The following is a 22248-nucleotide window of genomic DNA, read 5'->3' on the forward strand; positions in this document are numbered from 1 at the left end:
TAAACTCAACCTCGTTCCCAGGGCTTTTCCCTTTTTTGAATATTTTAGCGGGTGGGAAAAGGTTATAGGAGGGAAACTATTCTTATTAAAAGCTATTTGAAGATTTCCAAACACGTGCGAAACACCTAGTTGCGCCGCCATGTTTACAGTGATGATAATTTAATACACCCAGAATTTCAGGGATCAGCCTATGCCAGGGCCTTTTCCCGCCCGCTAAAATATTCAAAAAGGGAAAAGCCCTGGGAGCGAGGTTGGGTTAAACTTATGGTAAAATGTATGCCACAGAACCTTGTTCAAACGAACCCTCGATATAACGGAGCAATTTCCCCAGTCCCTTGGTACCTCGTTAAATCTTGGTTCTGCTGTAGTAGCTAACGCCTCCGCTTTACGGTATTTCACTTTCCTTTTAAAAAGTTGCTAACTTTCATTTAGGTAACGTCTGTGAGAAAAACCACGGCTTTGAATTCAAGACTTCATCGGTTTCTGAAATTGTGTCTAAACTTATAGGCCCTTGAAAACATACGAGCCTTTGTGCACAAAAGAAACTTTAGCTTCCAGATAACCTCAAAGGTATCCCTCAGGACCCATACCGTTCTATTAAAAAATAAATAGGATAGGAAGTAGTGAACCTTAGCTACAGAAAAAAAAAAAGTCCTCCTGTTCCCTACCCCCTCAGATATTGTTGTCAAGATTGTAATTCTCTTCCCCCCCCCCTCATTCTTCAACCACATCGTTAGATGAACAAATAACATGTGAACGTTTCGTTCATCTGTCGAATTTAATTTTTATTTATAAAACATTTGAATGTGATATTTCCCAAACGTTTACAGGTTACCGTGTATGCTTTGACAACCAACATGCCATTATTTACACTTCTCACGAAGAAATAAATGAAAAAGTAAACGTTTTTGCTTCAAATTAAATGTAAAAATTAAGTAAGGACTGAAAAATATCAAACCGAAATTAATTTCAATGTATGATGGTGAGTGATAAGGAGATATCAAACCAATGAATGATTTGTCTTAAATATTCTCTGCATGCCATTAAAAAACATGTAAGGCGTAGATTAATGAAAACTGATACATGGAAGATAGAGACAAGAAAACGTTTGAAGAAATACAAGAATTCCCAGATAAAGTTTGAAGAGTAAACAGGTAAAATCGAGTATAACCGAGAGTAAATTGTACGGAAGAGATTTGAATAGGTTGTCGAATTAGGATTGTTAGAGTAGTTTTGCAAAACTATGGTCAACTTGAAAAAGAGACGGCTTAACTGTGTAATACGATAGCAAAACACAAAATAAGCAATAACGAACGAAAAAGGTACAAAGATTGCCAAAAATGAAAAAGATTCAAACGGATTTCAGACGAAGTTAAACCCTGAAACCTAGCCTTAATGCGAGGATAATTGTTTTTGGATGAACAAATCGTGACGTGACTGTGAAATCAGCGGACTGATGTCAGTTTCTGAGCAGCTACGCACCCACTCATTTAACCAAGAGTCAACTGATAACAAGTCAGGGTTGATGATGGGTTAGGGGAGGGGTGGGTACGAAGTTGTTCAGATACTGATCTTTATCCTTATCACATCCATTTTGAAATCACTGGTGGTCCCTGTAATCCGATTGGCTCTAATTGGTGCGATTTGTTCACGAATCACACCATTTTTGCTCTAAATTGCATCATTTTACGCTTGACTGAGTTTTTGACACATGATGTCAGTCTTTCTGTTTTGCATACAAAATAAGATGTAAAAAGCGTTTCCGGTTCCGCTTTTTGTTTCAAAACCGGCTCAGTACTGCATCATAAAATATTTGAATTGACCAAGTCCTGTATTTGGGCGATTTCAAAATGGATGTAATAAAGTGGCAATTGAACCTCGTGTCGTGCAATTTTGGTCTGAAATCATACTTGTGATTTCAAATCGAACTCGCGCTGCGCGTTCGTTCGATTTTGAAATCACGCGTATGATTTCAGCCCAAATTGCACTCCACTCAGTTCAATTACCAGTATAAATCAGCTCTGAAATGATAATAACAACTTAGTAATTTATGAGATCAAAAAGTGATAAATATATAGAGAGCGTTTATGATAGCTCTCATTGGTTAACTGACGATATATTTTAAACATGTTTACATACTTTGATAATTTTGACAACATTCATTGAATAGCGCTATCTACTGCGAGGATCGTACATCATATGTATTCATTGATACTATGGCCCTGCTTCGCAACCGATGTTTGGTTTGTCACATAACACGGTTTCTCGCTGAGGTATTGCGTGACGCAACCAAACAATGGCCGCAGAGGTTATTGATAATACTGTCGTTTTTACATGGTCTGATGTTCATCGAGAGAATTTCTTTCCTTCGACTGTTGAGTAGGAAGGAAAAGAATAAATTTTCTGAAAATATGTAAGCGAAAGCGATTGGTAAAGCCATCTCAAACAAACCTCAAGCATTAATAAATGAAAGCTGTTCTTGAAAAATAATGGTAACGATGTTTTGAAATGGATAAAAATGAGAGATATATACACATTTTGGCTTGTTAAAAATTATTTGAAAGATCACTGCTTACACCACGGCCAACTGTATCAGTTCAGTAAGATGCTCAGACTTACACGGCCTTGCGTGACAAAAATTGTTTCGCGTAACAAACTGCATTTTGCATAACCATGCGTGACAAAATCACCTAATATAGCCCAGTCCCCTTAAATAAGAAATATAACGTTTACCTGGAACGTCTTAACAAATAACTGAAACTTGTATGTATGTATTTCCGTTTCTTATCCTACTGATTAACATCCCTCTTTGAATTTCACGTACTTTCAAATTCTTGTCGTTCAAAAAGACAGCAACTGTACTAAGACAATGACGGCGAGTTAAACGACCTTCAATATCTTTGCCCTTAAAAAACCCTAACATTTCCCAACAAAACTGTACTGAAAAGTGCCTTAGACTTCACACGCGGCATTTCCGAGGTTGAATATGGCCCCGCATGAGATTAAACTTTGTAACAAAATGGTAGAGTCTAAATGAGCAGACAGGCAATCGTCAAATGGCCAAAACATTCCCCACAAGGCATTGATGGAAAATTTATGCCGCCATCTTTTTTCTCACGGTTAACTCTGTGTCGTTGCAGAAGCTATTTCGAATATAGGAACATGAACAAAATAAAGACATGCTAATATTTGTGGTCGTCCATTCACATCGGTGAACCTGCCTGTGTGGTTGCTTTAATTGAGAATTTTCAAAATCTCTTTTAAAGTAGAGCCGTGTAAAACGTTTTAATCCAAACAGGATTAAGTCACGGGGATATTTTCTTTAGTTAGGACGATTCTAGCTGCATTATGAATGGATGCTGGGATAAAAATTTTCGCTTTTCTCACAAGTGTATGTTATTAAATTGTGAAACCACACTTAAATTGCTTGACTTTAGAAACTCTGTCCTGCTGCATTGCCTTGACCGGGATAATACCCGTACCCCTCTGGATAAGTCCACTGGTTTCCCGCAACGTTACCTTCCTCCGTTCTGTTTCCGTAGAAGTTTGCATTAATTGAGTTACCCGAAGGATAGGGGGGCGGTGGTTGTTGAGGAGTAGCAGGGAAAAACTTAGAATCCGGGAAATTTCCGCTTTGTTGTGGTACCACATAATTATTCTGCATGTTAGAATTCCCTTGAAATTGTTGGTTATAGTTACCGTACTGACTTGAGTCCGTAAACCTGGCCGGAGAGGGGTAGGGTGGCGGTAAAGTCTGGTTGCCTGGGGGACTTTTGACGGGAGAAGGCGTCCCTCCAGAAGTAGAATAGTTATACATGTTACTGTAGTTGTTCTGGCCTGACCAAAACGAGCCCGAGATATTCTGCGTTGGACTTTTCAGGGCACCAAAACCTCCTCCGACGCCATTTGCTGTCGCGTTACTTCCACCAAAATTTGGTCCTCTGAAGTTGGCATTCATGGCAGTCCCTACGTTGTTGAGCCCTCTTGCGTAAGCCTCACCGAAATTCGTTCCAGACGTACTTTGCCCCCTTAAATTTGGGCCCGGGTAGTTCGCGTTTGAACCTGAAAAAACAGGTACTACTGGATTGGGACCCGACATATTAGGTCCTCCCAAATTTGTCATTATGTTTGGAGTTCTAACTCCCTGGGTACCTGGAAAAGAGGGTCCACCTGGTGACATCCCTGGTACATTACCAGGAGAAATGTTTCTAATACCCGTGCTGTTTCCTGCGAAGTTGTTTCCAGTGAGGGTTGGCGTTCCTAAAGTGACATTTCCGAAATTGGGGTCAACATAATTCGGGGCCTGTTTGGTGGGGAACTGTGGCTTAAATATTTCGAAGTTTGGAGGGTTGGGAAATATGCCTTCTGGGGGGTAGCTGAGGGGATTCCTGTGATTGCTCACGTCGGGAACAGGCTGGGTACGAGCAACCGGCGCCACAGATGCAATCCTTGAGTGTGGGTGGATCTTGTTGCCGTGGAGCGCATGAGAAGGTGGAATATTAACAGCCCCAGCTACAACTTCGCTCCCTGAGCTAGCAACGTTTATTTTTGCTGCCTCCCCTCCGTTTACACTCGTTTTTAGAAGCTCATTGTCCGACTTCTTGTCGTCTTCTCGGTTTTCTTTCGATTTTGAGGCTCCAGGTTTGTCTTTTGAGCTCTCCTCATTGTCACGTTCGTCACCTTTCTCACGTTCGGATCTAATCGAATCCTCAGCGTCTTTGCTATCATTATCATCATCGTCTTCATCAATAATCTTTCGTGTCCTTCGAAGCCGAGTAGAACCCTCGGACTTCCCCCGAACATCGTCATCCGAGTTGGCTTCGTACTCGTATCCGCTCGTCGGAGACTCCGAACCGCTTTCGTAATCAAGATCCATCAGTCGACGGGATCTACGGGTATTCCGCTGATGTAACCGCACAAGATTTCCTGACTCGTAAGCCGGTTTGGAGAACAACAAATGTTTTTCCTCTCCATTAACTTCCTCTCCTTTGAATCTCTTTTTGTCGTGCTCGACGGCCGATGTGATATCGTCCTCGAAGTCTTTAAAAGTATAGTCGACGTTTTTTCTTGAGCGACCAGACCGTCTGATTCCTTGGTCTTCTTCGTCATCTGATGTTCGCTACGATAGTGTAAAGTAAAACAAAATATAAACAAATACTAATAACCCAGTACAAGTCCGTAACGTAAAGAACGAAGAAAAATAGAGATTTAACACCGCGTTTACGTGAAATGTAAACGGCAAGAGTGACCACGTGACCTTGTTTTCCTGCCATTTTTTCACGTTTGCCGGTTGTGCTTTGCCGTTTCTACGTGAAATTAACCTGTTTCGCGTTTGCCGTGTACGTAAGAATTTTCGCCACTTTTTCTCTCACAGAGTAAAAGTTAATTGGCGGAAAAGGTGCACCGAAACTATTCCTTGTAAGTAATACAAGGGCACTTTCAAATCCACCATGACGTGAGCTCACGCAAAGCTAAAGCAGCAAGGTTCACGCTATTTCACGCCGGACGTGAAAGGACAAGCTGACGTTTGTCGTGTCACGTAAACGCAGTGCTATATCTCTCTAATATTTAGTGACTAACGTGAGTGAAAATTCACAACTGTGTTTGAACTCAAATTTTAAGTAAAAGGATTTTTCACCATTTATTTCCCTGGTCACTATTTATCGCGTGGGAGCGGAGGGGATAAAGGGAGATGAGGGGGACGAGGGGGAGAGGGGTGGGGGCGGTGTCTGAAATATTTGGTCTGACTGATCTCCTCTGTTCCCCGTAAAAACCATGTGATCCCCAAAAGGCGATAAATAATGACTGTAACCTAACATAAGAGAGTACCGTGGCAATAGAATACAACCTGCAAAGTTGACCGAACAAAGCACAGAGGAAGTAAGAAAAATAATTTACCAATCAATATATAAAGAATAAAAATGATTCTTTTTAAAAGTGTAATACATTGTATCGAATAAAAGCATAAATAAGGAGTGGGAAACGTTGCAAAAATAATCTTAAATTAAGAGACGAAAGAAAACAGCAAGTGAAAATAAAAGCCTGCGAAAATTTTTTCGGAACATGAATAAAGTGTCCTAAATGTTTCTATTTCCCTGTTTTTGGCCTTTAAAAATACGGAAGGCGAAAGGTGGCAACTCATCACAAAATAATGGACTGTACCCATATCATACATTATGTTAACATAGCTATGACGCCTCTAAGAATTGTTTTCGCCAGACTTAAAATAAATCTCCTCTACGAAAAAACGACAAAGACAAAATATAAACAAACAAAATTAACAAATACGTTAATAAACATGTAAACAAAAAGATAATTTAGAGAATAAGAAAAAATCTATATAGTACCTGTAAGATGTTGTTCAGGTCAATACCTGCAAAACCCAACCTGAAAAGTACAACAAAAAAATCCTGCTTAACCATGGGGTAAACTGCGCATGCGCACTAGACAGAGAACAAAGGCGCCCTTTATCGCCCTTGTTTAAAACGAAACGTGATGATGAAACGAGATATGGCACACTTGTGAACGGAAAATCATTTCTTTCCAATAATGAAGAGAAATCTTTTCAATTTACCCCGACAACATTTACCACAATGATGGTAGACAACGACGAATTAAGAATGAGCAGCACTTCAACATTGGTTGATCAAAAAAGTAACAGCCTTTGATCTGCCACACACGACCACTGAATCGATAGTGGATCATGTGCCACTCAAACGGCTCAGAGCAACTCCAGTTTAATGAAACAGCTGTTCAATTAACATGGATAGTTGTGCCGACGACTGGAGACACAATTGCGAAGATGAAACGAATGTATGAACGTATAATCATAAACGTCGGCATTTGATTGGTTACGCGATTTGCTATCTATTCCGTGGTATACAGCCTGACAATGTGCGGTTGTAATTAGAATGAATAAAATCGCGCGCCTATCTAATTGTTAAGTCTCGAACTACCACAAGATCTAAAAAAATTAGATTCTTCGCAGTCGATCTCGAAGGTTATCTCAAGTTAGTAATGTAAATGTTCAGCAGAGTGTAAAATGAGAATATCACAATGTTTGCAAATGTCTCGTCCGTCGGAAAGCGACAACCATATCGTTACCGCTGAGATCCTAAGAGGCTTCGTTCAGTTTCATTACATAAATCTTTCGCAAATCTCGTCCATATGGTGGCCTAATTGTCATCATATCATAAACACACTAATTGCCCACCAATCGCCCCATACACGACAAATCGTTGCAGCCTGCAATGAGAAAAAAAAAGGCACACCTAGACAGATAATCGCACAGGGATACTGGGAACAAAACAAAATAACGACAACTGATTCAAAGTTAAATATTTCTAAATTCATTTATTTCAAAATAACATAATTGGGCTTAATAAAAATCTACAGAGTAGAAAGATAAAAAATAGTTCAATACTCATACAATACAAACGCATTTCCCTTTTTTAATTTACCTCTTAAATATCTATAGTAATAACCATACTTTTAACCACTCTTTTTAAAAGTGCAGGTATGTTTGCCTTGTATATATTCAGATTTCAGGTATCCAATTTTCCTTTATGAAGAGGGCAAATTTGCAGAAATCGTTGGCATAAAATAATGTTATTTATTAATCCTCTTCTAAATCCATGCTTTGCTGGTTTAGGTTCCTATGTACGTTCGGGACCCCACTCACATTTAGGCCACTTAGAGTTGATTTAGACTCAGAAATAACTTAAATTTTTTGTTCTTCTCTGTTTGAAACCGTAATTAAAATAACCCTTTGACCAATAAGTAAGATTAGCATCTAGTTTCTCCTTACAATGTCACCGCTCAATCAAACATCAAGGTCAAGTGACTAACGAGATGATCATCAACTTAAGAAGCTCTTGATTGTTAACCAAATTCTCCTTGTCAGCACCTTAGGAAATGTTTAGAGAACAGTATCGAGAATATGCACACTGATGTTAAGATGTAAAGGGTCAACTCTCAGTATGGCGCAGAATTCGCGCCTCCATCGACAATTAACGGACGCCGGTAAACTTAACTCTTCAATTGACGTTGGAAGGAAATCTGCAAGGTTGGATTACATTAACGAAATCCTGAGCATTAGAAGAAATTTGGCCTGCAGAACAAAAATGAATTCTCGTCTTAAAACCACGCCGAAAATGACCTTCGCTAGCTGTAAACAACAAGGCACAGCAGTAAATTGAACGGTAAAATCGAGAGTCAATGGCTCTCTCAAACCAATCTTTCACGGCGTTCTTAAGATAAAGCTTCCCTAACGTCGCGCAAACCATAACCACGGAAAAAATTGTCCAAATTTTTATCACACTTTCCAACACGATTCTAATCATTCTTACGCTCAACGAAGTTCAACTGTTACTCTTCCAAGAAGGTCTGTCCCTTGTTACACCAAATTATCAAGGCGAGAATCATTTTTCAAGCATTGTGACCACCAATTTGACGATCAGACAGGCAATGGGGCGAGCGACCGTCTTCCACCGATGTGGCCTGGGTTCGATTCTTGAACCTGACCTCCCACGTAGGTTGACTTTGCCGTTCGTTCTCGTCTTTGCTCTGTGAATTTTCTCCTGGATCCCCGGCAATATTCACTCTATAAAAACTACAACTATGTACTCCAACTCGACCTGGAAACAGCATACGAGACAAGCCACTTTGTGGATACCCACGTCTCAGTAAAATCTATTTTTGGTATCCAATTCACGTGGTCGTAGTTAACTCCGTTTCACTGCAAATAACGACTAAGGAGGCTACATAGATTTCCTTTCAAAATATTAAATTTTCCACCGATGGGAGGGGCGCTTTGGAAACGATTTAGCGTTTTTCTCAGTGCAGTCTATTACAGCATTTTCTTGGTGCGCAGCTGAGTTTGATCGCGGTTACCATTGACGATTTGTTGAGGGAAGATGCAAAATACCCTCAGCCACCCCTCCCTCAACCTCAATCCTTTGAACCTTCTCGGGTAAATTTTCGACTCGCACACGGGCATCTTGTGAACGATGAAATCGTCTCGATTTAACTTTCCAAACACTTCATCGACTCGGAATGATCCTAAACACCTACGGAGTAACTCCCTTGAACAAAGTCTAATGTTACGTAAACAAAACGTCAATTAAAACAACAGCAACAACAATTATATCTCTGACAATTTAGTTGACCTAAGCTAGTTTTTGGAAAGAAGATATTGTTAAGAGTTAAGAGAAGTTGAGGACACTATCTTCCCTTTACTCGTTCTTCGTTCCCCTATTTGCTCGCTTTATCATTCACATTAAGGTTCTTTGGTTCATTCGTCCGTTCGTTCGCTCGTTCTTCGTTTGTTCGGTAAAAGCTCCGTTACTTCGTTTGTTCGTTTGGTCTTCGTTCGTGCGGTCGATCATTCGTTCATAGCTTCTTTGCTTCATTTGTTCGTTTGGTCTTCGTTCGCTTCAGTGAATAGTAGGTTCATTCATTCGTTCGTTTTTTGGGGCGTTCCTACGCTCTTCGTTCGCTCGTTAATTTGTTCGAAGGTTTGTCGGTTCATTCGTTCGCTAGTTGGTTCGTTGGTTCGTTCTTTCGTTCATTTGCTCACTTATTCGTTCATTTGTTTTTACGTCCATTCGTTATAAATTACGCACAGTATACGAGCATTTGTGAACAGTGAAAAAAAAACAAACAAAAATTTCACCTTTTCGCTTGTCTCTGTCTTAACTTTAACCTGGCAGCTAACCGCGTTCTCTTCTCCTTTAAAATATCCAGCAATGCCAGCTGAAAACATAAAGTAAAGTTGCAAAAATCATACACTTCTCCGTTCTCACAAATCTTCGATGGAAATTTAATAACATTCCAAATTGATGACAGCAATTAAGTCAAAAGTCGCTTTCATTTCATGGGTTCTCAAGACAATCAAAAATGATTTCGTATTGTGACACAAAAACTTTTGTCGTTCCTCTTCAGGAGAAGTTATACCAACGGTTAATTTGCGCGCGCTCATATTTGCGTTTGGCGTAACACAGCTAACCGTAGCGAGGTGTAAAATTGTCCACACAAGAAGTAAATTTGTGAGCCTCCCGGTTAGCTCAATGGATAGAGCGCTGGACTGTGGTGCGGGAGGTCGAGGTCGAGGGTTCGAGCCCCGGCCGGACTAACACTCAAGGTCTTAAAATAATTGAGAAGAATTTGCTACCTTTCTATAACATCAAGAAATGGTTAGATATTCTAGTCTTCTCGTATAGGGACGAATAAATGGAGGTCCCGTCTCCCGCATGGTTGGGGCAGGAGACGTTAATTTCCCATACACGAGATTACTGTGTGATGGATGTCCTCCCCTGGGGTGGGATGGGTGGGTTAGGACAGCAGGTCCACATCAGCTATTACACATCTGCCAATTAATCAACCTGCTTAAACAAATAAATGAACTTAAACTTGAACTTGAACTTGGTCATTCTATTTAGCAGGACGAGAAAACCGCCTACTCTTTCCCTCCCCCCTGAGAAAAGTTCACGATCCGCGTAGAAGCAGCCAGTTCACTTACTCCAGCTAGAGTGGGTGGGTTTTGTTAAGTTAGCGTTTATAGCGTGTATAAGCCACCTGAGACTATTACAATGGACCTTGGACCAAGAAGGGAAGGTAGATGCTGCCAGATTGGGTGAAAAACGAAACGTTCTCTTCTGTTTAGGGATGAGATGACACTAAAAAATTAAAGTGCTTGCTTATGATTGTAGAACAGCAAAGCAAACCATATTGGCCTATGAAAGCCAAGAGAAATACAGAACAAGCCAATGAAGACTTGAATTAAACACACTGACTTCAACCGCGGGAAAATGTGAATCGTAATTGGTTCCCGCTCTACATTGCCTTGGTCCAAAAAATGGCGCGAAATTCTTAAACTTATCATTTAGTGTTGCAAAACAAGAGCAATGAAGTTTTTTACTGCAAGCTCTACCACGGCCGTTCTCTCAGAAAAGATGTTACAATCCAAAGGGCATCATCTATCATGGCCTTACGAAAAATGGACTTCACTTTTTAAGTTTACGCTACCTGTTGGCAGAAGGGGCAAAACCAGTCTCCCTGGGGCACCGTTAGCAGAGGTGGACGAAGGCAGGCTGTATGATACGCAGCATCACATTTGTCACACAATAAAATCTGTGAGAAAATAAAGCAGTAATGTCAGCAAATTAGTAACAAGCCTCTGGGTGAAGCAGCAACACTACGTACAGTCCTGTTTTTACGCGCTGTAAGAGGCACGGTGGTCGAGTGGTCTAGGTTCCAGCCCTGGCTGGGGACATTGTGTTGTGTTTAGGCACACACTTTACTCTGACAGTGCCACTCTCCATCCAGGTGTTTAAATGGTTACCAGCGAATTTAATGCTTGGGGTAACCCTGCGATGGACTTGCATCCCATCCAGGGGGTAGTAGAAATACCCCTTGTCGCTTCATGCTACGGAAACCGGGCTTACGTTCCTTGAACAAAAGTATCAGTAAAGAAAAGCTAATATCAACATACCGAATCTGGTCTGACATTTGAAAAACACCTTGCACAAGGATTGTCATCGTCGTAGTCTTCTTCTTGTATAGATTCTTTCTTTTTGCCTACAAATGAGAGCAAAAAGATAAAAAAAAGAAACGGTCATGTTGTGAAGAAACTAATAAAACATTTGTGCGAGGTTAACTACATGTATTTTAACTTATTATTTGGTTTATCAACGTTTCTATGGAATTCGATTTGTAATGTGTACTTTTGGTGGAACATGCACTTGGAATTGAACATGTTTCACTGGTGTGAAAATTCCTATGCTAAAGCATGATTTAATATGGAAGGTGTTCAGTATATTGAAAGTTTTTTTTTGTTTTTTTGTTTTTTTTCAATAAAATGATCTTACAATCAACTATAATACATATCAAACTCGTTCTGATAAAATACTGCGTTAACCTTGGAAATATGTGAAAAGTGTATCAACATTGCAAATCTGGCTAAGAAGGTAAAAAAAATTCTTATCAAATTTTCCCTGTCTTTTTTTTTTCCTTTCATTGTGCAATGCAGACAGTGGTATAAGAGGAGTCACTTTATCAGAGCTGGAATTGCAACTTTTTTTTTTTATCTTTTCCTATGTCGGAATCTCAGACCCAACATTCCAGGAAAAGTTTAACAGCACTAAGAACAACTCAAAAGCACAGATCTCAATAATTCATCAGTTTTATCAAAGATATTTCAGGGGTAATGATAAATATTTCAAACTAAACACACTTTTTCTTCCTCTCTTTTTTCCAGGACTTTTTATTTCCCCCTTCTTTTTCATCTCCTCCCTCTTTGCGAGGGCTATCTCTTTGGGATTAACAACAGACTTGGTTTCCAAATATTCCACAACAGAGGCTAATTCAGCAGTCTCTCTGAAAAACAATTGAACATCTGTCTTAATAAAAAAAAAAAAACCATATGTTTCAAGTTTGTCACAATGTTCCAGTTGGATACTCAACAATGGTAGATCCAGGAAGGAGGTCCAGGGGGTCCAGACCCCTTTTGCTTCAAACTTGTAGGAATTTTTATGACTTGTCAAATACCAAAATTCTTGCAAGCACATGATTTCTTGTTACTTGTAGTGTAAAAAGTGTAAGAAGACATTTATCTGCTATCTCTCTTAAATAGAGTTTGGATCCCCCCCCCTTAAAAATTCCAGAATACAACCCTGCTCACAATTTGATGACTTGACAAGTGAGAAGCACCTCATGCACCGCTAGAGTAATAAGTTTACCCTTAGTCGCAAAATTAAAACACTTCTAGCATCCTTCAACAATTAACAAAAAAATATCCCTAATAAACAATTATAAACTTCCTTCTTTCTTTTTTCTTCTTTTAAACCTAGATCCAAATCTGGCTTCACAGCTATGTACCTTATTAATTGTTGCGTATTAGAGCAAACTTTTGCTCTTTTGGAAGGAAACCTAACATTTCATAAGCTTTGTGGTCTCATTTTAAGTCACTCCTCACTATACACATTGTTGCACTCAACTTACATTGAACAACCAGAGTTCACTTTAGTGAGTGAGAGGACCAAAAGAAAAGGTCTAACGTATCTTATCATACAGACACTTGTACTTCCCTGTACATTTTTAGCAGTGTGACAAATAAAATAAAAAGTAAAAGCATAATGCGATAGATGGTAACTTTAGAGGTGAGTTACCAAAATAGTAATATTTTACTTGTATAAGTATTTGATGAAGAAAAATCTGATTCATTCCTTTACCTGGCTAACAATCTCCATGACTCACAGCTCACCTCATCTTCTTCTGTAGTGTACAACCTTATGCCATTGGCACCATCCTACAACGTTGAAAAAACAAAATGCATCTCTCAAAACAGTAAATTATGTTTTGCTCACAATTCTGCACAGTTAACCAGTTCCAAACTAGATTACGATAGCCAATACCTTATTTAAAATGTGTTTGAAACATCAATTATTACTGAGCACTTCAAAAAGGATTAAAATGTACCACTAACAACCAAAGTGTAAGACCTTTTAAACCCTCTGTTAAATGCAAGATGTTTGTGGAGTGGTGAACAACCTTCTACACAACTATTTTGCCTACAAGTAATTTCTCCTTGGGATACCAACATGTCATCCAGCAGAATGGTAAGAGGCTGACAGAAGATAGTTTATCAAGTAAAGCTACTGATTTATAAAAACCCAAAACTCTCTGAAATAACCTTGTGACAAATAAAAGGCAGATAACACAAGGAACTGATATTGTAAACCATGTGTTAGGAAAAATCCAAATGATGCATAATGTCAGGAACATCACGTATGCTCAGAGAGAAGATAATGATTCATTCTTGATCATCAACATTGTGATATCAAGTCTGTGAAGTTGAAATACTGGTTTTCATCACTGCATACATGTTTGCATATTTGCCAAATGTCAATGTTATTGGACTACAAATAATAATAATAATAAAAAACCAACAACCATGAAAGAGCAAGATATTTTTCTCTATTTTGCTTGAATTGTGAAGTACTCAAAAGTGAAAGGACAGTTTTTCACAGGTCACATGTAAATGAAAAATTCCTTGTACAGAAAGACCAAGTTAAATTTGGCCTTGCCTTCAAATATTTCTGAGGAAAATAATGGTGCTTATTAGGGGGTCACTATATTCCTAATAATTATTTAACAATTATTCCACGAGCGCGCATTGGATATGAGATGATAGATAGCCAACGAGGCGCGTAGCACCGAGTTGGTTATAATCATCTCATATCCAACAAGCGCGGGTGGAATAATTGTTTTAATAAAAACACCCCAAAGATATTAGGCAAATCTTTATATTAGACAAATTTTTTAGCTCCCTTTTAATTTTAAGCTGATGCATACACTTACCATATTTGTAGATTATGGTATATTGGCTCATATACCATAATGGCTAAGCCAATAAAAAGTCTTGAATTGCATTATCCAATGATCCAGTTTTTAATAAATTCTAATATGCTGACAAGGAGAATTTGTTTGACAATCAGGAGTTTCTTGAGTTTGTGATCATTTCCTTTATTCTCCTGACCTTAATGTGTGATTCATGGGTGATATTGTAAGGAGAAATTAGATACTGGTCATTCCTGGAGTCAAAAGGTTCATCTCAAGCCAGAATGATTTCAAACTGGGTTGATTCATACACTTTTTCAGGATTAGGAATTTTAATAATTCACCAGGAAGAACTAAACCAGTTTTGAACCATTTTGACCTAAATTAACTTTCTAAGTACATGTATAACTTGTTCACTTATTACCTCATGATACCAATAAATAAACCCATCTAGATCCCGTCCAATGGGCTGCATGCGCAATTCCTCAGCTTCAAATGTTTTGTTCACAGAGCTCTTGAGCTTCTCATTCTGATCAAACTGGCATTCCAGAAGTACCTGGAAGAAAACAGATTGAAGACATATTTTATAAAATTCTCAAGACATGCTAAACAAAATGAATTGAGTTGAAGTCCCACACAGGCCCCACAGAAGAGCACCTTTTGGTGAAGTGGGCTCCCTGCTAAAATATTATTATTATCGCAGTACTGAACTTCTAGATACTGAGTTCACTAAAGCAGAAACATAGAGCATAACAACGTAGCCTATGTTCCTACCAGGAATATAACTTTCTATAATATACAACGTGCAAAAATGGTGGGAAACTAATAACACTAATTAAGACAGCTTGTGTTCCTTTAAAAACCTAATTTAAAAACGATGTCCTAACATTTGCTAGAAAGACTGACCACTGGTTACTATCAATTTCGCTGACTATTTACAATCTATCTTAAAGATCTATCTATCTATCTTAAAAAAATAAATAAATAAATAAAAAAAATAAAGTCAATTAGACAGCAACCTGGAATATCCAAGCAATGTGGAGCGTACTTGAATTATCATCATTATTATTATCATTATGCAGCAGTTTAAAACTTTTGTATGCTACCAGTATATACAATAAGAATAGTATGACGGGGCGCATGAGTGTAGCCTGTTAACTATAGTGAAATCAAAATCCATATACTGAAAAGAAAAAAAAAAAAAAACCTTTGAGAAATAAAAAAGATAAGCTATTTCGGGTATCCAAATCTAAAATAGTCATTATAAATTCTTTAAAAACCTATTACTTATTTCGGCTATGAAAGAGTTAATCAGTAACGATCACTTCCTAAGTTTCTAATAATCCACGGAATTTTTGAAGGCAAATTATTATTATTACTATTATTATCAGCAGTAAAAACTATCTGTATGCCATACAGTTAAGAGGAACACAGGGCGCCAAGGCGTAGCCTGTGCTCCGGCTAGTGATACTGGAAATAAAAGGTAATATCTGATTAAAAAAAAAAGGGTTCAAATATGTATGTGTATATATATAATAAACTAAACCAAATTACGCTAAAACATCCTAAATGTTCAAAGTTCTAGAGCAGGAGACAAACCGAAGCACGGGTAATACGATGTCTAATGTATCGCAACCTTAAAAGTACGTGCAATGTTCAGTGTGACGGATAGGCATGCCCTTTGCATCTTCTTGAGGACATCTCTGTGATGCCTCCCAACTAAGTCCTTCAACACTACCTCCACTTCTGTCAACCAGCCCCCGAGTACGTCCACAATGATGTTGTACTGTGAAATCTCGTACCCGGGGTACTTCTGCTTCATCTCCCATCTGAGTGGCGCATATTTCACCGTCTTTTCTGATGTTTTCTTTTGACAATTGCTCACCCAGGGGCAGCTCATCTCCATCACTATAACCTTCTTCTCCTGGTGATTTACTATTCTCGCATCAATTCTGTTGGCCCTAAGATCTCAGTACTCTCCGTAGAGCGGGACATCTCAGAATGCTTGTGCATGTGCTCCATCATATACCGGCTGTGGCTTAGTTGGTGACTAATTCTTTAACAGTTTGGTGATTATTATTATTATTATTATTATTATTATTATTATCACTATTATCATTATTATTACTATTATTATTATTATTATTACTATAATTATTATTATAACTAAAATTCAACCCTTAAACTCCCAGGATCTCAGAAGTAATTCTCCTTGCTGTCTATTATACAATTCTTATCAAGTTAGATTTGAGAATTTGGCATTAGATCAACTGATACTCTCCAAATTTATATTTTTCTTTATTCAAGTCATCGCATGACTGCTGTTGTGATGATACTGTCAGGAGAAATTCTCTCTTAGCCCCTCATGTGAGACAAAGGGTTGAGGAAATCTTATGCGGACACAAACCTTGAAAAGTTCTAATTTGGATGAAACTTTAAGTTCTTCATAACCAAATTGTTCCAACTCCCATGCACAGTCCATGTTGTGTTCTTTAGCAACCTAAAATATAGAAAAATTACTGATGTGATTAACTCTTCCAGGATGAGAAGCAAGCTGACTGCAGGTTAACCACCCAACCCCCCCCCCTCCACCCCCTGAATTTCATCAGGCTTCTCTGACTCTTTGTCAGTAGCCATTTTTACTCCTGGCCCTGGTTGCGCAAAGGGCAGAAAACACTATCCAGTGGATGAATGACAATCCAGTGCATAATTGTTAACAAACATTACTGCATTATCCTCTAGACAGCAATTCATCCACTGAATGGCATTACCAGCCCCTCGAACAAGTGAGGCCTGTATGGAGAGGGGCACTGGGAGAGTATTTAAGCACCTTTCCTAAGAAAACAGCACAAAGATCTGACTGGTGTTTGAACTTAGAACTCTAGAGCAGAGTCCAGCATGCTCGCATCTCACAGTAGAGGCTGGCCAAATGTAAATTCATGATGGTGTTTGTATTGGTGTATTTGTATTGGTGTATGTGATTGTGTTTGTATCATCACTAATTTTAAACAGAAAAAAAGGTTCTATTACAGATGGTGAGAAAGTTCAGTAAATGTCACGGGACAATATTAATGCAAATTTCTTCTGGAGGAAGCACCTTTTTCAAATTAGAAGATGGGACAGGTTTACAGTGCTTATCCCAGAGAGTAGAGGTCACTAAAAATTTTTATTACATGACTCGGGCAGTCAGACGGCCAATAACTAAAATCAACCAATCAAAATGTCCTATTGCCGGTTAATATTCTCTCAGTATTGGACCGGACACTGTCCCGAATGGTCCCGAATGATACTGCACTTGTGTCCCTTTGAACTTCAGTTGTATAATAAATCTCTTATTAACCAAGCTTGTTCGAGACCATAATGGAAGAATATCGGCCCTCGGTGTTTTTTGTACAGACCTTGCTGCGCTTGGTCTGTACTGTCAAGACCTCAGGCCGATATTCTCTCAGTACGGCCCTCACGCTTGGTTAATAAGATATATATAACAGAGATGTAGAAAAGAGAAAGTTGTTGGGATGTACCATAGACTATGGAATAAAAGGTCAGACCATGGACTTGCACACCAGTTATGGACTAGAAGCATAGAAAAGATCAGAATCAAATTTCTCCTTACAAAAAAATTATCTGCACATTAGTGCAATTAAATACAATTAGAATCACATAATTGACAAATGAAGGAAATTTTCCTGTTCTTTGACAAATTCTCACAGTCTCTGTTGTAAGAAAATGCTTAACCCATTAACGTCCAGTGCGCCCGTATGTGCCCATGGGGACCCACACCCTTTCTACGCCCTGTGACGTCATCAATTTTAACCCTGGAGCACGAATTCGAGCATCTACTTGAACGGGTTGAAAATATCTTGCAGACGATACCAGAATGAGCGCAATTGAGTGGAGGAGATCGGAGAAATAGCCAAAAAACCGTGTCACTTTGACTGGAAAATCTGCATGAAGATCGTGTTTCACTACCCACCTACCTTTCCGAGCATGTGCTTTGAAAATAATGAGTAGTTTCTGGAAAATCTCTACACCAAAATGAAGCCTACTCAATTTCCAGCAAGTGAGGAGAAACTTTAGGCAAGGAGAGGGGAAAAAAAGGGCAGGAGAAAGAGAGAAAAGTAGAAGTCGTAAGTGGGGCATGACTTTTCAACCCAAAAACTATGTCAAAATTTTGCTCTCTGCGCGTGCCCGAGATTTTCAGGCCGCCATTTTGCATTTGGATCGAAAGGCCGTCGAGTGCACGAGCTGTCAAGTGGTTTTTGGTAAGTTAGAGCTTTTAAAACCCCAACAGTGACCCGAAATCTGCTGGACTAGCTTCAAAACACAGTTTTCCACAAAAGCTGCGGCCATTAATGGGTTAAAGACCAGTTAGGATAATTTATACATGGGCTATGGGGCTTGAGGAGTAACCTAAGATGTCCTCCAGTAGAAAAACACATCTTCTAAAGCAATTCTTAAAGCATGTTTTACAAATGCCCTTACAACAGTGTATTTTGATATTCCTGAATTATGCTTAGCAAAATCCAGAATATTAAATTTTGTTTTACAAAAATGCACTGAAACATTAGACCCTAACCACACAAATGTATTCACTATTGAAATGTAAGTACATAGCATCATTTTTAGAGTAGGCCAAGAACCCATTATCAACTTGTAAAAGGTACATAAAAGAATTGATATTCTAAAGTATTTTTTTAAAAAACAAACCTTTAGTAAAGATTTCTCCCATTTTTCTGGATTTACAGAGATCCCTAATCGTCTCAAAAGCTTTACAAATAATTCTTCTAGCATCTCAACATTACCTGTTGAAATAAAAAATTGTTTACATGTATGACTTGTATAATCAAGATAAAATAAAAGATACAGAGGTGCTGTAGTTTAAGAAGATTTCAGGTTAGAATGAATTCAAACAAGTTCAATTTCTGTTTTGTTTAACTTTTTCTTTCCCAAGTGAACTCATTGGTAATTCTCCTTACGGTCTAACCAAGGCTGTTCTCTAACAGTGCCCAGTGGCCCCTGGCTCTTGGATGACTCAGAAATCTTCGTTTTTTTATAAAAAAAAAAAAAAAACTGAGCACCCTAGATTTCACAGTTTCAGAGCACTGGGCTCCCTTCAATTTTTCTTTGAGCACAGCCTTGCTAAGATACAATTCTTATGATATTAGTTCAAAATGTTTGAAGATTCAGAGGTGAAAAGGCGAGCTGCATCTTCACTCTCAACCCTTTAAATACCTCCTGATATCATTACACATATTCTCCATACTGTTCTCTACACATTTTATAAGATGCTGACAAGGAGAATTTGTTTAACAATTAAGAGCTTCGTTAGTTGGCAATCATTTCCTTAACTTTCATGACTTTCATGTGTGATTCAAGGTTGATATTTTCAGGAAAAATCATATGTTAGTCACATCTACATCACAGTGTTACAAAGATGAACAAAACAGGAAGGCAAAGGTTTTGATGTTTCAAGATCCAATCTTACATAAGTTACATAGATAGGTTAATTGACCACTCCCCTAGGGGCTTTTCAGGGCCAACACCCACCCATCCCACCCAGGGGAGGACATCCACCACACAGTAATTCCGCACATGGGAGATTAACGTCTCCTACCCCTAACCCTGCAGGAGACGGGACCTACGGTTTATTGGTCCTTATCTGAGAAGACTAGAATATCTATCCATTTCTTGATATTATAGAAAAGTAGCAAATTCTCCTCACTTATTTTAAGACCATGAGTATCGGTCCGGCCGGGGCTCGAACCCTCGACCTCCCACACAACACAATCCGGCGCTCTAACCAAAAGTTCACCTTTCGACTCTCATGAATGACCAAGACAGAATTTCTCCTTACGACATCAATAAAATATCAAGCAGACAAGTAATGAGAATAAAGAAAATATTAATATCAATTAGGGGATTTTAGGTTGATCCAGTACAAAATTCTCCAAACCAACACCATAAGAACTGAGTGACAGACAGTAAAAAGAATTACTAATGCTATCTGGAGAGTGAATGGGCTAACACTGGCTTTAACTCAAAAAAAGTTTAGGAAGCTTACTTGGTAATCAAAACCCTTACAATTCACCTTCAAAGTCTTACGTTCTTTAAATTTAATAAAGAACAAGAATGAAAAATATGAGGGAATTTTGTTCAGTTTTGGAATCTATAGTTTTTTTGTCATCAAATATCTCTCACAATCTTAGAACAGAAACAATAATTTCGTGAAATTAAGAAGAAATTACAGGCAAGTCACAAACACATATCTAGATTAAAGAAACTTAGAAACAGGTGTTGGGATCATAAAATTTTCACTCCAAACAAGCCTTTTAAACTCCTGGCCTCTTTTGCAGCTGTTTTTGACAAGTCTTGGCCTCTCCCCTCCCCCCCTGCCCCACTGGGAAAAGAGGGGAGAGACATGGGGTACTTAGTCACCTCAGTTGGGAGCTCATTGAAAGACAATTGTTTTAAAGACTTCTCCCAAAAGAAGATGACTTCTGTCTTTAATTTTCGCAGGTGAAAACAAAGTTTAAGTTAGGAGCATGAGAACCAACTATTAAACTACACTCGCTTTGTGCTTGAAGATATAACTATAATCGTGAATTGAAGTAAATATCTCATAAAATGAAATTCTTCTGAATATTAAAACCTTAACTTTGACATTGAAAGGTAGGTCTGTTATCAACGTAAACAGGGAAATATGAATGTGTGAATAGCAATGAAGATCAAAGACAACTGAAAGGTTACTTTGGGAGTCGAGAAGAAGTGCTGGATTTTTCTAACTAGGACTTATCGAATTTCAACAGAGACTGACAGGATAATCGTTTCACATAACGTTAAGACGAAATTTCCACAAGATCGTTGAAACAGCATCGGAACCAAACAAGCCAAACACAAAATTAAAAATTCAAACTCGCCCTAAATGCATAATAGCATGGACTCCAATGTAGTCATAGCATCTATAAATATAAATCTTGACACTGAATTGCGTTTACCGCATAACAACGATAGAGAACTCCGAAACGTTGCACGCAAAAGTATTTTTTTAGGTAAAGACAAAAATATTCACGTAGTGTTTACAAGTAAATCTGGAAACTACGATGGCATCCGAGCTAAAATCGTCAAAAAAGTCACAATTGACACTCCAGCGAAATTCTGCAGCTGTTTGAAATAAAAGCGCTTTGTTCGCGCGTCTAACAAAAGCTTCGCCGTATCACACGAAAATAAGCGATCGTGCAAAAGGCGTTGTCATTTACAGTCTAAAAACAAAACTACAAGGCTATTAAAGCCGTCAAACGTTTCACCGTGTATTAGTGAAGAAAAAGAACCCATCCGATTTTGCAGAAACAAGTCCTGAAATTTACAACTAAATGAAGAAATCGACATCAATTACCATTTTCCAGCGAATGGTTGTTAAACCCGTCCTCCAAATTGTCCAAACTTAGGTCAGGAAAGTGTAAAAGGTGTTTAAAATTCACCAGAAACGACCAGATTATTGCAAAGTCTGGATATTCGGCAGCTTGTCCGGTGTTGTGCACGTCTAATCTCATTTCCCCGGCATCTTCTTCGGGATCTACTTCGCTGCCTGCCGGAGTAGACGCCATTTTGATTGACAATAATATATGCCTGTACCCAGATCTCGTCTTATTTGTATTTTGCTATCTCCAGGCCACCCGAGGAGAAAAAGAAATAATTAGCGCGCTTTGAAATGCAAAAAAGTGATACCCTGAAAGCGAATGTGTTTCGCTGAGGAGTTTTGGCGGGCATATTGTATTCGTTGTTCCGGTCCGATTTAGAAACTGCAGACGACAACAGCTAGCAACAACAGCTCTCAGTTTTGGAGACGTTGGGTTGGGGTGGGGGGGGGGGGGGTGAGAGGGAGGCTGGACCGAGGAAGTATGGATTTCACAG

At 38.7% G+C, this 22248-nt stretch overlaps 1 protein-coding gene across 1 annotated transcript; it reads right to left on the minus strand.

The window, feature by feature from the left end:
• Nucleotides 1-759: 759 nt before the first annotated feature.
• On the minus strand, nt 760-22009 carry LOC111342459 (uncharacterized). The gene is made up of 11 exons (XM_088726515.1): nt 21731-22009; nt 19045-19139; nt 16745-16837; nt 14762-14893; nt 13230-13306; nt 12233-12375; nt 11492-11577; nt 11026-11130; nt 9674-9753; nt 6348-6387; nt 760-5119 (listed from the first exon to the last, which is right to left on the minus strand). The coding sequence occupies exons 1-11, from the start codon at nt 21939-21941 to the stop codon at nt 3434-3436; spliced, it is 2748 nt and encodes a 915-aa protein (XP_088582641.1). The 5' UTR covers nt 21942-22009; the 3' UTR covers nt 760-3433.
• Nucleotides 22010-22248: the final 239 nt, after the last annotated feature.

This window comes from Stylophora pistillata, chromosome 7 (genome assembly GCF_964205215.1).
Source record: "Stylophora pistillata chromosome 7, jaStyPist1.2, whole genome shotgun sequence".
Classification (NCBI taxonomy): domain Eukaryota; kingdom Metazoa; phylum Cnidaria; class Anthozoa; order Scleractinia; family Pocilloporidae; genus Stylophora; species Stylophora pistillata.